The sequence below is a fragment of the Podarcis erhardii genome, assembly GCF_964252035.2.
Source record: "Podarcis erhardii genome assembly, chromosome: 15".
NCBI classification, from domain to species: Eukaryota; Metazoa; Chordata; class Lepidosauria; order Squamata; family Lacertidae; genus Podarcis; species Podarcis erhardii.
The window spans coordinates 25093458-25113282 of NC_138505.1; the positions used below are offsets into that span (position 1 = coordinate 25093458).

General features: G+C 47.4%; 1 protein-coding gene across 1 annotated transcript; it reads left to right on the forward strand.

The window, feature by feature from the left end:
* The first annotated feature begins 2422 nt into the window (after positions 1 to 2422).
* Positions 2423 to 16211, forward strand: LOC309330409 (2'-5'-oligoadenylate synthase 1-like). The gene is made up of 6 exons (XM_081842067.1): positions 2423 to 2781; positions 6677 to 6968; positions 7306 to 7481; positions 8658 to 8884; positions 12199 to 12349; positions 16066 to 16211. The coding sequence occupies exons 1-6, from the start codon at positions 2599 to 2601 to the stop codon at positions 16108 to 16110; spliced, it is 1074 nt and encodes a 357-aa protein (XP_081698193.1). The 5' UTR covers positions 2423 to 2598; the 3' UTR covers positions 16111 to 16211.
* The last annotated feature ends 3614 nt before the right edge of the window (positions 16212 to 19825 follow it).

The window sequence follows — 19825 nt, forward strand, 5'->3', positions numbered from 1 at the left end:
GTAATGTTGATTCTTTTTGTATTTTTAAAAATTACTTACTGGATTTCTTATCTGTCCTTCCTGGCTTAATTTTGTGTGCACCAGGCAGAGCAAAGGGAAAAGGTCCCAACATTATTATCAGATGGGAAACTCAACCGGAGATCAGTTAAAATATGCTCCCACCACCAGCAGCCTTTTCCCCAAAGCCTGGAGCAAACAAGTTAATTAAATAGTCTCCTCCTTTGAGTGTTTGCCCTGAAATACCCCTCTTTCCCCCTTGTTACAGACACAGTCCCCAAATGGTATAATCATGGTTTGTCTTGAATTGCACCTGCCCAACAAACTGTGGGTGAGAACAGAAAAGTCGTTCTTTCTCTCCCCTCCTCAACTTCAGATGTTAATTGCATCCTCGCCAGCTGGGCTTTAGTTATCTGGCTCTGACTGACTCTCCCAGGACAGGCAGGGCCTGTTTTGAGAAAAGGCACAGATGTGTTTTCTTAGTTGAAAGGAGGGAGAGAACAATAAAGAAGAACAATAGAATGGAAGGCCACCATGGAGAATCTTGCTCTACTACATTCATGGAAAGAGGAGGGAAGGAACTGTCTCTGACTAAGGCTGAAAGAATGAATGCGTTGCCAACTTTTCTACCAGCTCCTGCTCCTGTGCCTTATACAATGGTACCTTGGTTCTCAAACACCTTGGTACTCAAATGCCTTGGTTCTCAAACGCTGAAAACCCAGAAGTAAGTGTACCGGTTTTTGAACCAATCAGAAGCTGTGCCTTGGTTTTCGAACACAATCAATCAATCAATCAATCAATCAGTAGCTGAACTGGATTCCACACAGTCACAAAAACAAATTAACTGAAAAAGCCCCAGAAACAAAAATGCCAAATAAATAGCAAAAACGAAAGCGCCAAATACAGTGGTACCTTGGTTCTCAAACTTAATCCATTCTGGAAGTCCGTTTGACTTCTGAAATGTTCGGAAACCAAGGCGCAGCTTCTGATTGGTGCAGGCGCACTGGAAACAATAGCTGACAGCTGCATCAGGTGTTTGGCTTCTGAAAAACATTCAAAAACCAGAACACTTAATTCCAGGTTTTCGGTGTTTGGGAACCAAGGCGTTTGAGAACAAAGGTACCGCTGCTTATATGTTTGAGTTTCATAGTACAGTGGTACCTCTGGATACAAATGGGATTCGTTCTGGAGCCCCGTTTGCATTCTGAGTAAAATGTAAGACGCGACTGCGCGTGCGTGGGTCGCTTTTTGCCGCTTCTGCGCATGGGCGTGACATCATTTTGAGCGTCTGCGCATGCGCGAGCGGTGAGACCCAGAAGTAACGCGCTCCGTTACTTCCAGGTCACCATGGAGCGTAACTTGAAAACGCTCAACCTGAAGCACATTTAACCCGAGGTATGACCTTAGATCCAGCCCTGTGGGTAAGGCACTGGGGATGAATTTGTGGTAGCAAGGGGGAGGTGGACCTAAAACATTTGGAATCCTCTGCCTTAGTACATGCATAGTGGAGCACCTTAGAAGAAGAAGAGTTTGGATTTGATATCCCGCTTTATCACTACCCTAAGGAGTCTCAAAGGGGCTAACATTCTCCTTTCCCTTCCTCCCCCACAACAAACACTCTGTGAGGTGAGTGGGGCTGAGAGACTTCAAGGAAGTGTGACTAGCCCAAGGTCACCCAGCAGCTGCATGTGGAGGAGCGGGGAAGCGAACCCGGTTCCCCAGATTACGAGTCCACCGCTCTTAACCACTACACCACACTGGCTCTCAAAAGACTTAATCAACGTGAACTTATGACCCGCACTTACTGGGAATTCCTCGTTCATGGGGAAGAATTGCAATCCCCGATCCCCATCACGAATGGGGTTCAACGGGTTACCCACACCTGTCGGCATAGGGTAGACACACGCTGAGCCAGTCAGTGTAGCGCATGTGCAGCCCCGGACATCTAAGGGCATCACAGACCTGTTATTGCTCAATCTCTGGTGGCTGAACTCCACTTGTCCCTCTAAGAAGTTGGACGCCGACCGCTTGGGGGTCGCATAACTAGTTAGCATGCCAGAGTCTCGTTCGTTATCAGAATTAACCAGACAAATCGCTCCACCAACTAAGAACGGCCATGCACCACCACCCTTACTTGACCAGAAAAGTTTGAATTTCCACATTTCAATGGAGGCTTGCATTTCAGTTTGCATCTGGTTTTGAATGGAAGAAATTTGCCTTTAACTCAGAGAGAGAGAGAGAGAGAGAGAGAGAGAGAGAGATTGCCTTTAAGAAATCAACATTTCTGCCCTATCCCTGCAGGAGCCACCCAGAGTGACTGGGGAGGCCGGGCCAGATGTGTGGGGTATAAGTAATAAATTATTGTTATTATAAGAGCCTTAGGGAAATGACTCTCCTGCTTTCTGTTCTGAGCCTGTTTAAAGCCGCTGTTTTGAGCAAAGTGAAACTTAAGGAAACGAAACTGAACAGGGCAGAGCAGAGCAAATACTGACAAGACAAAAGACAGGGTCAAAAAGCAGGCATTTCCTTCTTTATTCCCAGCGGAGGTGAAAGCAGACCCAGAAGCTGCTGGATCGTCTCTCCTGCCTCAACCCCTCTACCATGGACCTCCTCTACAGTTGTGGACCAAAAGACCTGGACACTTTCATCTTGCAGAATCTCCAGCCCAATAAGCAATTTAATCAGCAGGTGTGCAGTGCCATCGACATCATCTGTGAATTCCTGAAATCCAATTGCTTCAGGGATTTTACCCCTCCTCGACCCAAGGTGCTGAAGGTTGTCAAGGTCAGTGCCAGAGTCTGGGTGCTAAGAAAGAATGGTGTGGGCAGGTTCAAAGAGAGAGCGATGGGAGTGGGGAAGAGAACGAGAGTGTAGATTGTTAAGGTTGTAGATTGTAGGTTCCAGCTCTGTGATGGGTAAGCTAGAGTTCCCAGAATTCTTTCAGTTGTACACAGAGCTGCTAAGTGACTCTCTTATTAAGGCGGGCAGAGGGTCCTCTAGATAGCTCCACCGTCCTCAGAAGGGAGCCCAGGAGAGGACATTCCCTGAGCTGGGGAATTCCTTTCCCCACAGAAGTGTCCTTTATTAGTTTTCCAAATTAATACAAATCAAACCAGATTTATTTAATTTAACACAATCTAGCCAATTAATTGGTTAAATGTTGTAGCCCTTTCATGAATCAAGAGGGAGGACCCAAGATGTTACAGTGGTACCTGGGGTTACATACGCTTCAGGTTACTTACGCTTCAGGTTACACACTCCGCTAACTCAGAAATAGTGCTTCAGGTTAAGAACTTTGCTTCAGGATAAGAACAGAAATCGGGCTCCGGCGGCACGGCAGCAGCAGGAGGCCCCATTAGCTAAAGTGGCGCTTCAGGTTAAGAACAGTTTCAGGTTAAGAACGGACCTCCGGAACGAATTAAGTACTTAACCTGAGGTACCACTGTATAACAATGTGAGTCACGAATCCCAAAATGCAGAAGAGGAAAGTCCACTTGCGGAGCCAGAATGGGTGGGACCCACTCCCAGTTGGTGACACATTGGCAGAACAAGCCTAATCTGTAGATAAACACTTAAATGATATTTACTTTTGACAGTGAGTGAGTCTCCACTGAGTCCAGCTCCGATAGTGGATGGAAATTTAAGGGAGATATGAGGGCCACTCTATGTGGCTCTTGGAACTCCCCCCTAGCAGAGACACAGGCCTGACTGGCATGTTCTCTCCCTCCTGGTCGATCATTCAGGAGCTTCAAAAGCTTTCTTCAGCCCAAACATCACAGCAACCGATGCCAACAGACACTGGCACACTTAGGGATCCACAGAGTCTTCGCAGTTTGCGTAACAGACCTCAGCAACTCAGCATTTTGGCGAATCTACTTTATTTACATATAAACACACACGGAGCACTGCAACATGGCTCCCTCTCTCTCTAGCATCAGACAGCAAAGAGAAAAAGAACAAAGGACAATTGTCCCACTTCACAGAACACAGTAACACAAACATCCTGTCTCCGTCACTTCCCACTCTGTGGAGTCAAAACATATACCGTCATGCGATAGACAACAATCCCATGACTGCAATCATGGAGCAGGAATTCTAACAATCATTCCCCTGGCTAGGATGCATCCTTGAACTCTGACCATCCCTTTCACTTGCCTCAATGCAGGACAGAGAGGGGTGTGCGTAGGAACTTGCCTTACCTGCAAAGCTACCACCTGCATTTGTTGCCCCACCAACTTTTGCCCCTGGACCCGCCCACTACTGTCTTGCAGTCCCAGAATGGAAGGTGTCTAATGGGTAGGATGGTGCATAGCCTCCCCCCAGCCCCAGTGAATCTGCCCCATGTCCCCCCTGCCCCATTCAAGCAAACCTACACCCTGCACAGACCCAGGATTCCCCCATTCTGTTTTTTTAAAAAAAAATAATTTTTATTAACTGGCCAATCAAATCACATCACATAAATTCTGAATTACAAAGCCGAATTTTAAATTTTGTTGGGGGGACCCATATTTCAAGATCTGAAGGGGGATTCTGATCATCTTCTTGCTACTGCGTTAATGTCCAAATCAGTCCAAACTGATAATTCTATCCAGTCTTATCTTGCTGTTTCCACATCACATCTTGTTCATATATTTTCTCTTTTTTCTTTATGATCTCTTCTGATAGTCTCCTTAAGCCGATAAACACCAATAATAATCCTGTGTGAATTTTTCCGTTCTTCCAATCCTCAAATCGAGATGGTTTCCATATATCACCACCTTCATAGATAACATCGCTCTTTCCATCTTTAATCTCGCAAAACTGTCGTTCTTAAGTCCCACTGAGGAGTTTCATCCACAATATAAAAACAGCTCTATTTCTCTCTTTCTCCTCTCAGACTTAAGTCCTCCGACAGAACTTCCCAATATGGCGACGGCATTTTTAACTGCGTCATTCCAAAGCTCTTATACATTCCACGCTCTTCTTAAAACATGCTTTGTTTCGAAAGTTTATCTCCACACAGCCTTAAATCCACGGCTTAAGTCCTTAAAATGACATTTCTGACTCATGAGGGGAGGGGATTCTTGTTTAATCACATAAGGAAAGAAAGTAAGGTTTTTCCCCCCCTCCCCCATTCAGTCCCTTTGCCATACCGAGTCTTGGCGTATCTTCTCGTGATTTATACTTGCTCCTTCGACTCTTCTTGTTTTATCAGAGATCTCTTCTGTTAGCAGTCTTTTACTCCCCCCCCTCCTTGAAATATGTGCATTCCTTCATCCAAATTGCTTCTTTTGAAGTTCTTGCAGCTAGTGGCGCGGATCAGGGACGGCGTCCAGGAGCGCCGGAATCCCACAGGAGGGCATTGTGCCTAGTGCCCCGATCCCCACAAATTTGGGGGTGGTATAGGGCACAGCTAGGTGGGCAGGCGTTGGGACCGAGCAACGGGAGTGCACCCTGCCGCGGGGATTCAAACCGCCGACCTTTCGATCGGCAAGCCCTAGGCGCTGAGGCTTTTACCCACAGCTCCTCCCTTGGTCCCAGCGCCTGCCCACCTAGCAGTTCGAAAGCACCCCCGGGTGCAAGTAGATAAATAGGGACCGCTTACTGGCGGGAAGGTAAACGGCGTTTCTGTGTGCTGCGCTGGCTCGCCAGATGCAGCTTTGTCACGCTGGCCACGTGACCCAGAAGTGTCTTTGGACAGCGCTGGCCCCCGGCCTCTTGAGTGTGATGGGCGCACCAACCCCAGAGTCTGTCAAGACTAGCCCGTATGGGCAGGGGTACCTTTACCTTTACCTTTATAGGGCACAGCAGGCAAGGCAGTCCCCCCCCACAATCCTGGGGGGGTAGAGGATTCCCCCATTCTGGATTGAGTCTGGAATTAGTTCTCCCATGAAGAGTCTCCTGCTCTACAGGGAGGCATTAGAGTCAGGTGGCATCAGGCTCCTACCTTCTCCTGGGATGTTAGGTAGGTTGCAGCCCTTTTGGGGGGAGAGGCGGAACCTGATGCATGCTCCTCCTTCCTTCCTGATGCTCCACCCCCTGGCAACCCCAAACCTCTCGAGGTCATTCAATCCAAACTGCAGCGATCTGTGGTTGTCTGAACCTGGCTCAGCTGATTCAGGCCTTGGATGACTCAGGCGCAGTGGCGGAGCTTCATGCTCTGGCAGGGGAACAGACAGCAAGCGTGGGCGTGGCTGGCGCACGTCCTGGGGGGCATAGCGTGAGTCCTGGGGGTGTGCCGCCTGCAGGGGCATGGTGTGCGTCCTGGGGGTGTGGTGTGCCACCTGCAGGGACATGGCGCACGTCCTGGGGGGGGGCGCCTGCAGGAGCGTGGTGCCCAGTGCGGGGGCGGAGCCGCGATGGCACCCCACTGGCATTGTGCCGCTGGGTGTGGTATGCTCCCCCCGCACCCCTCTTCCTCCGCCAGTGCTCAGGCATACAGCCCTAGCAATGGGATGGAGGATTTCGAAGTGCAGTTGCCCCCACGCAAAAGCCTGATTCCAATATCTATGTATCACAGTGGGTTGGAGTAAATGACCCTTTGACTCCCTTCCAACTCTAGAATTCTATGATTGATTGATACGTGTCAAATTGACACAAGCTAGAAATTGATCTGCCTGGAATCAGCCCCTGGTACTCATTCAACAGGGTGCAGGGAAACAAGGATATTCTACGAGGCATCTCGGATTTCCCTCCCTAGGGTGGCTCATCTGGCAAAGGCACAGCTCTGAAAGGGGGCTCGGATGCTGACCTTGTGCTGTTCCTTAACATCTTCAATGGCTACGAAGACCAGGAGAGAGCCAGGGGCTTTATCATCCAGGAGATTGAGAAGAGGCTCAAGGAATGCCGGGAACGAATACGGAGCGATATAGAAGTACGCATTGAAAAACCAAAGTGGGACAACCCACGGGTGCTCAGCTTCCAGCTTCGTTCTGGTGATTTCACAGAGGAATACATTGATTTTGATGTCCTGCCGGCCTTTGATGCTCTTGGTAAGTCCACTTGCCTAGGCCCCACTCGCACCACCTATGATTTAAAGCACTATTGATAGCACTGTGAGCAGTCACGGCTTCCCCCAAGGAATCATGGGAACTGTAGTTTATTAAGGGCACTGAGAGTTGCCAGAAGCCCCTCTAATCCCCTCATGGAACTACCATTCCCAGAGCGGTTTAGCAGTCAATCCCTCGCCACAGGGAATGGTGGGAATTGTAGTTCTGCAAGGAGGGATGGGGGCCACAGCACCCTTAACAAACTACAGTTCTCAGGAAGGGAAGCCATAGCTGTTCTTTCTCCTTGTACCTGTGACTCCATTTTTGTTTTGAAAAACAGGTCACTACAGGGGCGACAAGCCTGACCCCCAGGTGTACATCAGACTGATTGACAGCAGCAGAGGCCAGGGGGGCCAGTTCTCTCCCTGCTTCACCGAGTTGCAGAAAGACTTCATCAGGGAGCGCCCTACCAAACTGAAAAGTCTCATCCGTCTGGTGAAATACTGGTACAAACAGGTACACACACACAACAAACATTTGAATTTCGGACCACATGTGAATTCAGATTAAAAGCCTAGTACTGGAAACCCAGTGAGTGTACAGTAAATGGGAGAATGGGCACAGCCCAAGAGTAATAATGAGTACAAACTCTAAAAATCAGAATTCGGTTTAGAAACCTGCTGGAAAGAAAAGGTCTTCAGGGAAGTGTCAGGACCAGCAATCAGAGAGGATGAGAATTATAGTCCCCAAACAGCTGGAGACTCAAATTTGGGAAACCCTGTTCCAAAGGAAAGCATTTTGGAACACTGAAAATGCCAGGTTCTTCAGTTTCAAGAGAATAGGGTGCAAGTTCTGTTATGTACAATGGAACTTCATATCAAACACAATTTAAGTCTTTCCAAAAGGGGATATTGGAGCACCTCAAATCATTTGCCCATCTATGTGTACAGAAAATAGTAAAACATAAAGGGACCCCTGACCATTAGGTCCAATTGTGACCAACTCTGGGGTTGCGGCGCTCATCTCGCTTTATTGGCTGAGGTCATGCAGCTTCCGGGTCATGTGGCCAGCATGACTAAGCCGCTTCTGGCGAACTAGAGCAGCACACGGAAACGCCGTTTACCTTCCCGCTGGAGCGGTACCTATTTATCTACTTGCACTTTGGCGTGCTTTCGAACTGCTAGGTTGGCAGGAGCAGGGACCGATCAACAGGAGCTCACCCCGTCGCGGGGATTCGAACCGCCGACCTTCTGATCGGCAAGCCCTAGGCTCTGTGGTTTAACCCACAGCGCCACCCGCATCCCTACAGAAAATAGTAAATCTAGCCAAAAGGCAACACCTGGAGATCTGCACTGATAACTTTGTTTTTTTTTCCAAATACATTTTTATTAAGGTTATGCACATAACAAACATACAACCAAATGCAAAAGAAAAAATTGTATATCTTGACTCTTTTTTTTTGTTACAATTTTTTTTTTCACTGATAACTTTGATGCATCCCTAATTATTATTAATATAAGATGGTTGCATAATCTTAGAAGGGGGCATGGCTGTGAATTCTGGTCTTAAGTTGTCAGGTACTGCCAGCCTGTATATCCCACTCCATTGCCTGATCCTTTCATATTCTTCCATTGGTGCTATCCATTGTATTTCTGTGGGCTATACTTAATATGTTCTCCCATCTAACTGTAGCTGCCAGAATTGCAATCGAAGCCCCCAAAGTATGCACTCGAGTTGCTGGCTGTCTACGCCTGGGAAAAAGATGGTGAGAAGACTTATTTCAACATGGCGGAAGGTTTCCGGACGGTCCTTTGGCTCATCCAACAGTACAAAAACCTCTGCATCTTCTGGACAAAATACTATGACTTTCAGAATGAGACTCTCAAGCAATACCTGCATACTCAACTCCGGAAAACCAGGTCAGTATTCTCTGTGCCTCTTAGGCGCTGCCATTTTGCAGGTGAAAATAGGGAACCTCTTATGGACTAGTAACCCCTCCTATTCCTGCACCATGGATCAAATGAACAGCAACTCCTCCATCTTTATTTCCCAACTTTACATCCTTCCCCATAGAGTTTTCCTGCATAGAGAGAGTTCTTCGGGTAAATCTGTTGTAGGTTTAAAGTGAGAGTTGAAATCCTGAGAACGGTGGTTCTCTGGGAGATGCAGCAGTTCTCTAGGGTTGCCATCTTTCGAAGAGCAAAAAAGACGACACATTTGCCAACTTCTACTTTTAACTACAGAGCCTAGGACTTGCTGATCAGAAGGTCGGCGGTTCGAATCCCCGTGATGGGGTGAGCTCCCGTTGCTCAGTCCCAGCTCCTGCCAACGTAGCAGTTTGAAAGCACGTCAAAGTGCAAGTAGATAAATAGGTACCGCTCCGGCTGGAAGGTAAACGGCGCTTCCGTGCGCTGCTCTGGTTCGCCAGAAGCAGCTTAGTCATACTGGCCACATGACCTGGAAGCTGTACATCGGCTCCCTCGGCCAATAAAGCGAGATGAGCGCTGCAACCCCAGAGTTGGTCACGACTGGACCTAATGGTCAGGGGTTCCTTTACCTTTACCTTTACTTTTAACTATGGATCACTATAAGGACTCTACCCATGAAAAGGAGGACGTGTCCTGGAAATAGAGGACATATGGCAACCCAATCTCAAACACAGGGCTGATCCCACTATAGAAGCAAAGTGGGTGTCCACTCAGGGCAGGCTTTGCCAACTTGGCGCCCTCCAGAACAACCAGAGCTGGCTGATGGGAGTCACAGTCCAAAATGGCTGTGCTGGCTGGGGCTGATGGAAGTTGAAAAACACCTGGACGACCTGCCTTAGAGGTCAGTCACATGTATTGTGTATCGATTAATTTCCCCAGGTCTGAGATCAATTTCTCTTCATTTCGCAGTTGTGCCTTAGGAAAACCTGATCTTACCCACTGAATCAGATGCCCTGTAAGCCAAATCTATCTTCGGATGTTCTGTGCATCCAGTGGCGTAGCGTGGGGGTTGCAGGGGGGGGGGCAGCCTCACCGGGCGCAACATTTGGGGGGGGCGCTCACACTCGCAGCTCTCTGCCCCTACCTAGCTCACTTACTCTCTCTCACTGCAGTGCTGGCTGTGCGAATCCGATCCGAGCTGCCGGGTCGCCGCCCACTGTGGAGGGGGAGGGTGCCAGGCGTGCGGTGCGGTGCGGAGCGGAGAGACAGCGAGGAGGGACTATCTGGGGGAGGGACAGTGCAGCGGCCACCCAGCGCAGCGCTGAGCGCGGGAGAGAACCACACCCGAACAGCCCAGGCAGCAGCAAGAAGAAGCTGGCAGCGGCGGCAGGTTAGGGGTTAGGGGCGCAAATTACTTGCCTTGCCCCGGGTGCTGACAACCCACGCTACGCCGCTATGTGCGCCTGTTAAGATCCGATTCAGTGTGTAAGATCTGAGTTTTACAAGATGCAGCTTGTGGAACAACGAGAGAAGCTATTGAACCCAGCATAACCAATCAATCTACAATACCATCAAAATACAGTGGTACCTTGGTTCTCAAACCAAAGCATTTCAAAACCAAGGTGCGCTTTCCCATAGAAAGTAATGCAAAATGGATTAATCTGTTCCGGACTTTTAAAAACGACCCCTAAAACAACAATTTAACATGAATTCTACTATCTAACAAGACCATTGATCCATAAAATGAAAGCAATAAACAATGTACAGTGCTACCTCTGGTTACGTACTTAATTCGTTCCTGAGGTCCGTTCATAACCTGAAACTGTTCTTAACCTGAAGCACCACTTTTGCTAATGGGGCATCCCGCTGTTGCCGCCGCACGATTTCTGTTCTCAACCTGAAGCAAAGTTCTTAACCCGAGGTACTATTTCTGGGCTAGCAGAGTCTGTAACCTGAAGCGTATGTAACCTGAAGCGTATGTTACCCGAAGTACCACTGTACTGCAGCCACACAGTCAATCAGTAGCTGAACTGGGTTCCACACAGTCACAAAAATAAAAAAGCCGCAAAAACGCAAAATAAATGGCAAAAACAGACAACCCTCAGCGTAACACTCAAAATGGAAGTGTGGCACTCAAATTGGAAGTGCAACACTCAAAACGGAGCATGTTTGGCTTCTGAAAAAGTTTGCAAACCTGAACACATACTTCCGGGTTTGCAGTGTTTGGGATCCAAGTTGTTTGAGTACCAAGGTGTTTGAGAACCAAGGTACCACTGTACAAGTCTAACAAAACTGGGAATGAGCCCTTTCTGATTGTGCTTGAAAAGGGGGCTTGGGGTGAGTCAGTGAAGATGATTTGGCTAAAACTGGGATCAACAGAGGTGTGAGCCTTGTGAGTTTTATTTAGGGTCCCCTCGTTAATCTAGTGCAGTGTTTTTCAACCACTGTTCCGAGATGTTGCCTGGTGTGCCGTGGGAAAAATTGAAAAATTCGAAAGATTTAAAAATAAAGTATTTTATAATTTTTCATATTTCTGTTTACTTACTATTTCATAATAAAGTAATTATAAAATACTTTCTTTGTGTTTATTTGATTCCTATTCAAGAGAATTACTTTATATATAGTCAATATAGGCACAGAGTTAAATTTTTTAACATTTTCTAATGGTGGTGTGCCTCGTGATTTTTTTCATGAAACAAGTGTGCCTTTGCCCAAAAAAGGTTGAAAAACACTGATCTAGTGTCACTGTTATTTATTCAACATTGGGAAATTCTGCAAATCCCTAGGCTGAGGTTGCTAATCTTTTTCTGTTGGTGAGGTAATCTTTTTCTGCTTTGTGAGGTATACATGCTGCAGTGGGTGTGGCTAGAGTGGGTGTGGCTTATTGGGACTGGTTGGGCAAAAGGCAGGGAGGCCAACAGTAGGTGGCGCCAGAGCTCAGAACAAGCAGAGCCAGAAAATAGACATGGTTAAAGCAAGCCTTGCCTTCCCACACTCTCAAACCCATGAATACACAGGCGCATCACAAACAAACCAACCAACATATATGCAGCAGATCTTCAATGTGGGCTTCTATTCAAATACAGACCATAGCAGTGGTGGTGAGAGGTGAGGAGAGGTATCTTTATTCAGAGCTGGTGATTCCTCATCTCCTGATACTTCTGGCTTCCCACAACCACCATGAGTGGGTTTGGAGGGGGAGTCTATACCCCCCAAAAATTGCTTGGTGGGAGGTGGGCCTGGTTTTTAGGCTAGGGTTCTTTCGCTCCTGAGGCTAATGAATCTTTCCTGTCTCTGTATTTTAGGCCTGTCATTCTTGACCCAGCAGATCCAACTGGGAACGTAGGAGAGGGGAAACGCTGGGATCTACTCGCAGAAAAGGCCGCGGATTGTGCTAGGCAGGCATGCTTCTTCAGGAAACCCGATGGCTCCATGGTTCAACCCTGGAATGTGCCGGTGAGGGCAGCATAGAATCATAGTATTGTAGTATTATAAGAAAAACTGCTCCTTTTCCCTTATGGGGTATCCAAGAGGCCGTATAGAGTCCTTAAGTGGGTTCCCTATTGGTAGGACAAAATAACAGAGGCCAACCAGAGTACAGTGGTACCTCTGGTTGTGAACGGGATCTGTTCTGGAGCTCCGTTCTCAACATGAGCAAAACTCAACCCGCGCATGCGCAGGTCGCGATTTGCCGCTTCTGTGCATGTGTATAACCAGGATAACCCCAGGATGGGGGGGGGACTGCCCTTGCCTGCTGTGCCCTATACCACCCCCGAATTTGTGGAGATGGGGGCACTAAGCACAAAGCCCTCCTGTGGCATTCCGGCGCTCCTGGACGCCGTCCCTGATCCGCGCCACTAGCTGCAAGAACTTCAAAAGAAACAATCTGGATGAAGGAATGCACATATTTCAAGGAAGGAGGGGGAGTAAAAGACTGCTAACAGAAGAGATCTCTGATAAAACAAGACAAGAATAAAACATGAGAAGATACGCCAAGATACGGTATGGCAAATGACTGATGGGGGAGGGGAAAACACTTTCCTTTCTTTCCTTATGTGATTAAACAAGAATCCCCTCCCCTCACGAGTCAGAATTGTCGTTTTAAGGACTTAAGCTGTGGATCTAAGGCTGTGTGGAGATAAACTTTCAAACCAAAGCATGTTTTAAGAAGAGCGTGGAATGTATATGAGCTTTGGAATGACGCGGTTAAAAATGCCGTCGCCATATTGGGAAGTTCTGTCGGAGGTCTTAGTCTGGGAGGAGAAAGAGAGAAATAGAGCTGTTTATATATTGTGGGTGAAACTCCTCAGAGGGACTTAAGAGCGACAGTTTTACGAGATCAATGATGGAAAGAGCGATGTTATCTATGAAGGCGATGATATATGGAAACCATCTTGATTTGAGGATTGGAAGAACGGAAAAATTCACACAGGATTATTATTGGTGTTTATCGGCTTAAGGAGACTATCAGAAGAGATCATAAAGAAAAAAAGAGAAAATATATGAACAAGATGTGATGTGGAAACAGCAAGATAAGACTGGATAGAATTATGAACTCTGTTTGGACTGATTTGGACATTAACGCAGTAGCAAGAAGATGATCAGAATCCCCCTTCGGATCTTGAAATATGGGTCCCCCCAACAAAATTTAAAATTCGGCTTTGTAATTCGGAATTTATGTGATGTGATTTAATTTGATTTGATTGGCCGGTTAATAATTATTTATTTTTTTTAAAAAAAGAGAGTTGGTCATCCAATCGCTGTTTAAAAACCTCCATTGAAGGAGAGCCCACCAGCTTTCGAAGGATTTCGTTTCACTGTCCAACAGCTCTGATCCTTAGAAAGTTCTTCCTAAACTTGAGTTGGAATATCCTTGTCATTTGAATCTATTGGTTTGGTTCATACCCTCTGGAGCAGCTGAAAACAGGCCTTGCAGATATTTGAAGATGGCTCTCATATTTCAGTCTTCTCTCTGCCAAGCTAAACATACCCAACTCCCACAATCACTTTTCATAAGGTTGGCTTCCAGGCCCTTAAGCATTTTGGTCGCCCCTCTCTGCTCACATTCCAGCTTGTCAAGTCTGTGCTGGTGATATGTGGCCCCTAAGTGTGGCCCTCAAAGAGCAACCAGCTCTCACGGACTGAGATGACAGATGTGTGATGTGGGTGACATTTGCTAGGGACAAAGGTGGCTGGAGTGTATTACCGGTAGGGCAGAAGGCAGGGAGACCAACAGTAGGTGGCGCCCTAGCCAAGAACAGTCGGAGCCAGAAGCAACGATAGGTGGAGCCAATAAATTCTAAGCCTTGCCTCTATTGTCTTTGCTGAGTCCTAGAAGGGCAACACTCATACTCAGTGAGGAGGAAGCCGGTGGGTGTGGCCACCCCTTGGACTGGTTGCAAGTAAGGAAGCAGGGGATTGGTGGGGCAATGCCCCATTTGCCCTGATGGACTGACCTCTGCTAAGTGAGGATTTGCAATCCAGGTGAGCACACTCAACAGAAACTCCAATCTATATCATCCTGCATTTATGTAAGGTAAAGGTAAAGGGACCCCTGACCATTAGGTCCAGTCGTGGCCAACTCTGGGGCTGCGGCGCTCATCTCGGTTTATTGGCCGAGGGAGCCGACGCACAGCTTCCGGGCCAAGTGGCCAGCATGACTAAGCCGCTTCTGGCGAACCAGAGCAGCGCATGGAAACGCCATTTACCTTCCCGATGGAGCGGTACGTATTTATCTACTTGCACTTTGACGTGCTTTCAAACTGCTAGGTTGGCAGGAGAAGGGACTGAGCAATGGGAGTTCACCCTGTCGTGGGGATTCAAACCGCTGACCTTCTGATCAGCAAGTCCTAGGCTCTGTGGTTTAACCCACAGTGCCACCCATGTCCTTATTCCCAGCCCCAGGTTTAGTCATCCTCCAGGCTCTACCCTAATAAAAGCAACAGATGGGGAAAAGGAAGCTTGCCCCTCAATATATGTACACAGAAATGCTTTGTTTCCCCAACATCTCTCCTGAATGGAGTTTCTAGGGCCACATTCACACTGATGTAAACAAGCACCATGCATTTAAAGTGTTAGGACACCTGTTATGTACTGAGTTGAATAGGATCCAAAATGCAGCAGTCTGATTGGTCCTAGAACAATAGGATTCAGAATGCAGCAGTCTGATTGGGCCTAGAACAATTGGATCCAGAATGCAGCAGTCTGATTAGTCCGCAGGAACCACCCAATACAACTCCAGGTGGAAGTGAATCCACAACCTGATTGGCCTACAGGAGAATCCTGGAATTAGCCAATCACGTGGGGCCCATTGTGTAAATAATGTACATAAAGCAGACATCCTGGGGGAACTTCCATTCCTCCTCACCGCTATGAGCTGAATAAAGAGCATGAAATCCACTCTCGACTCTGAGTATATTTCAACACCGTCAGGGCTTCCCCCCCCCAAGAAGCCTGGGATGTGTAGTTTGTTGAAGTTGCTGGGAGAAGAGGGGCCTCCAAACATATTTCCCTTCCAGAGCTACTACTACTACTACTACTACTACTACTACTACTACTACTACTAATAATAATAATAATAATAATAAATAATAATAATAAATAATTTCATTTCTATACCGCTTTATATTTTAAAGAAAAATCACAAAGCGGTTTACAGCATATTAAACATCAATAAAACAACCCAGAATCAAACATTTCTGAAGGAAGTCAAATACAGTATACAGTCAAAGCAACATAATTAACAGGAAACTAAAATACTATAATCTTAAAGATTTCAAAATAAAACATTACAAAGGAGGTCAAGTGCAGAATACATATTTAAAACCAACAAAGTCAACAACAACAACAAAAAAAAAACTTAAACATTTCAACAGAGCTCCCTGTGAAGAGGGGTTGACTATAAACCGCTCTGATATTGTAGCTCTGAGTGGAATAGGGGTTTTCTAACAGGGCTTGGCATTTTGAACGAACTACAGCTCCCAGAATTCTTTTGGGGGAAGCCATGGTTATTTGAAGTGGTGTCACAGTGCTCTAAATGGATGCTGTGACTGTTGCCTGCATTAGGGATCGCTTAATAAACCTCTGAGAGACTGTTCCAGTATTAAGTGGGGTGTAAAATACATGAAATGTGGGCAAGATGGAAACTACATTTTTGTTCATTTTCCTTCCAGCTGCAAGTGCCCTGGGAAGAGCCGTACTCTTGCACCATACTCTGAGGAGACCCCTTCCAGCCTCGTCGTAAGAGAAGCTCTCCGTGGGTGTCTGAAGAGGCTTATATTGCTTTCCAAGATATTGAAATTAAAAATTTAAGGTCTTATATATATAATAAATGTTCATAAATGTACCAATCTAGCACGTACATAGATATGTGAACCACATGTCTGGAGCAGCACAGGAAGACCGCCCTGAAACCATTTTGACTCCCAAACTGACCAAATGTTTTCTCTGCAAGGAGGGGGGGGTGAGGCAACCTTCCCATTGTCTCAGGAATTAAGAAATCACCATCTCAAAAGAATAGCCAGACTACCAGGAAAGGCAATCAGATAAGGCATTATCAGATAACCTGGCAGACAGGAAAAACAACAGCATTCAAATTTCTGTTGTAGACCACCTTTTCTGTGATGTAGGTATGATGTTTGTGGGGGGTGGTCTTGGGTTACACCCCTTCTGTGATGTATGTATGATGGGTCTCGGGGTGGCCTTGAGCTCCAGGGCAGGGAATTTAAAATGTCTATATAAGGGCAGGCACACCTTTGTTCAGGGTCCTCCTCCTTTCCTGCGTGTGAGGGGAGCACCCTGTTGCAACAGTTCAATAAACATCAGGCTTACTAGCCGCTTTGCTTCTCAATATTCTCTGGTTGGCCTCTGTTATTTTCTCCTACCAACAGGGAACCAACGTAAGGACTCTATACAGGCTCTTGGATACCCCATAAGGGAAGAAGGGCAGATTTTGTGTACAACAGATGCATCTTGGGAGTTGGGTTTCTGAATGCTAATAGTTGCCTGAGGTCTCTAGGCCCAAAGTCATGAACATTCTGGTCTCTTCTGGATAGAAGTGGATGCCACTGACATCACAAAGAGCTCATAGCCCCCTTTCTCTCAGCAGCCAGAAACATCATAGCCAGACACTGGAGAGACCTGTCAGAAGCAAGCATGGACCAATGGTATCAAATAGTATGGGAAACAGCTGTATTAGATAAAATAACCAACAAACTGAAACTGACACGGGGACAAATAGAAGAAGACATCTTCACCCCGGTATGGTTCCCCTTTCTCACATACACAGCCCAACAAGACAACAACAAGAACCCGCCAACAGCATTTGAATCAATCTGGCTAACCTGATCCAATCACCCCCCACACCCCACTCACACACATGAAAACAAAGTTCGCCATAGCCAATCACAAACAAACAACCACACCCTAGACCAGGGCTTGTCAACCTGGTCCCTACCGCCCACTAGTGGGCATTTCAGGATTCTAGGTGGGCGGGAGGGGGTTCTACGGCACAGGCTGAATCCTCCTTCCATCGAGCACTGGTGGGCGGTAAGGAAATTTTACCATCAAGATAGATGCATTAGTGGGTGGTAGGTATAAAAAGGCAGACTACCCCTGCCCTAGACCAACCCCAACATCTCACACCACCAAAGGAATATAAGCAAATACAGTCATGCCTCGGTGTGGCGATCACACAGGGTCCCCGGACGTTTGACGGGCTATTGATCCCTCTGCCACCACTGTGCTCGCTTCCCCGCTACCACCAACACGTTACTCTTGGGTACACACTGAGTCCAAACAGTTGTTAAAATTGAACCAAATAAACAAGTTTATTTTATAAGTATTAACAAGTTTATGGTTTCTCAGATACAGTGGTACCTCGGGTTAAGTACTTAATTCGTTCCGGAGGTCTGTTCTTAACCTGAAACTGTTCTTAACCTGAAGCACCACTTTAGCTAATGGGGCCTCCTGCTGCTGCCACGCCACCGGAGCACGATTTCTGTTCTCATCCTGAAGCAAAGTTCTTAACCTGAAGCACTATTTCTGGGTTAGCGGAGTCTGTAACTTGAAGTGTATGTAACCTGAAGCGTATGTGTCAGAACTGCCCTAGGTCCCAGCTCACAGAGGACCAACGCCAGGTCGTTGTCATATATACAAAAGTCTTTATTGAAGTTCAGTTTCCATTCCAAAACCTTGGCGCGCAGCTCTACGTCTTAAGCTCTAGACCGCCGAAGCTCCGTCTGAATCTCCTCCCCTTCCACACCAGTTTAAGACTCTAGGCTTGCTCCACCTCTTCCTTAGCTCCTTCCTCCTCTGGGCCCTCCTGCCCGCTGGGATTTCACCCTTTCTGGACTCTTCTGACGCTGACTCCCCTGATTCTTGTCCCTCCCTCCGGCGGGCTTTAGGACCTGGTTCCCTATCCGGGCTACCTTCTGTGCCGCTCGCCTGTACATTTGAACTTGGCGCGCGCGCCCAGCCGGCAACCTTCCTCTTGACTGTTCCCTCGCTCTCCGATGGAGGCGTGGTCAACCCTAACTCATCTTCTCTCCCTCCTGGAGGAGACGCTGTCCCTGATACCTGGGATTCTTCCCCCCCACTGCGCTCTGGTGGGGAAGCTGGTCCTGATCTCCAGCCGCTGCTCTGGGAGTCCCCGCTGGCCCCTTGCTTCTGGCGCGTCCCCCCTGGGACCCCCCTTGCCCTGGCCATCGGCGCCTCCCTCTGGGAATCTTCTGATTCGCTGGAGAGGCTCATGGAATCTCTCAGGCCACTGTCATCTTCTCCCACGCTGCCCTCAGATTCTTCCCCTTCGCTCTCCATTCCCTCTCTTCCCTGTGCCTCTGCTCCTGAGCCCCTGACAGTATGTAACCCGAGGTACCACTGTAATATTCTTGTCAGTTTCTTAACTTTAGTTTCTTTACCGGCCTATACCTTCCTAATATCTTCTGACTGATTATCTCAACTGTTTGACTGACTCCTCTTAACAGATTCTCTCACTCTCTCACATCAGACTAGCTCAACCCACAGACTTATCCTCTCCTGTCTCTTCTCTAACTCCAGACTGACTTCTTAACAACTCGAACTCCTCCCCTTGGGTTCCTATTGGTTAATCATTTTATAATTAGTTAACCCTTTCCTTATGAACCCAGTATGATGTCACACACCTAGGAGGGCAAACGCCACACTCGAGTTACAGACGCTTCAGGTTTCGTTTTTTTCGGGTTATGGACCCGCCGAAACCTGGAAGTACCGGAACGGCTTACTTCCAGGTTTCGGCACACGCGCAGAAGTGCTAAATCGTGCTTTGCGCATGCGCAGAAGCGCGGAATCACAACCCGTGTATGCGCAGACACGGCGCTGCGGGTTGCAAATGTGCCTCCCGCACGGATCATGTTCGCAACCCGAGCGTCCACTGTAGTAAAGAGAACCCACACAAGTGACACTGACACAAAACCCCACACATACACTAAAGTAGAAGAACAGAAGCATTGCCACCCCACCCCACTCACCTTCCCCCCTCCACCTCTTCCCCCCTTTTCTTCCTAATGTAACACTAGTGTCTCGCAACAAATGAAAGTGATCTGTAGAAAACGTAACTTGACAAAAGAGACATTGCACATACCATATTGGCCTGAATATTAGTCTTATTCTCTCTCCCCCCCCCCCATTCTGATTGTGATTAAGTGTGGCTTAAATTTGTGACCTTACAAAAAATGGCTTTTTTACGATATTGCTGCTGAAACAGACATACGGTAAAACGGAATGGGTGTGAGTGCCTGTGGAATTTTAAGGGAGTGGCTTGTATGCAGGCTTATATTTGTGTGCGACTTATATACGGGCCTATACAGTGGTGCCTCGCAAGACGAAATTAATTCGTTCCGCGAGTTTTTTCGTCTTGCGAATTTTTTGTTTTGGGAAGCACGGATTCCCATAGGA

What these genes read in the sequence shown, in the direction of transcription:
- LOC309330409 (XM_081842067.1), top strand. Translation starts at nt 2,599, where the DNA reads ATGGACCTCCTCTACAGTTGTGGACCAAAAGACCTGGACACTTTCATC. An exon ending in AGGTGCTGAAGGTTGTCAAG is followed by an intron (nt 2,782 to 6,676) that starts GTCAGTGCCAGA and finishes TTCCCTCCCTAG; the next exon opens with GGTGGCTCATCTGGCAAAGG. An exon ending in TGAAATACTGGTACAAACAG is followed by an intron (nt 7,482 to 8,657) that starts GTACACACACAC and finishes ATCTAACTGTAG; the next exon opens with CTGCCAGAATTGCAATCGAA.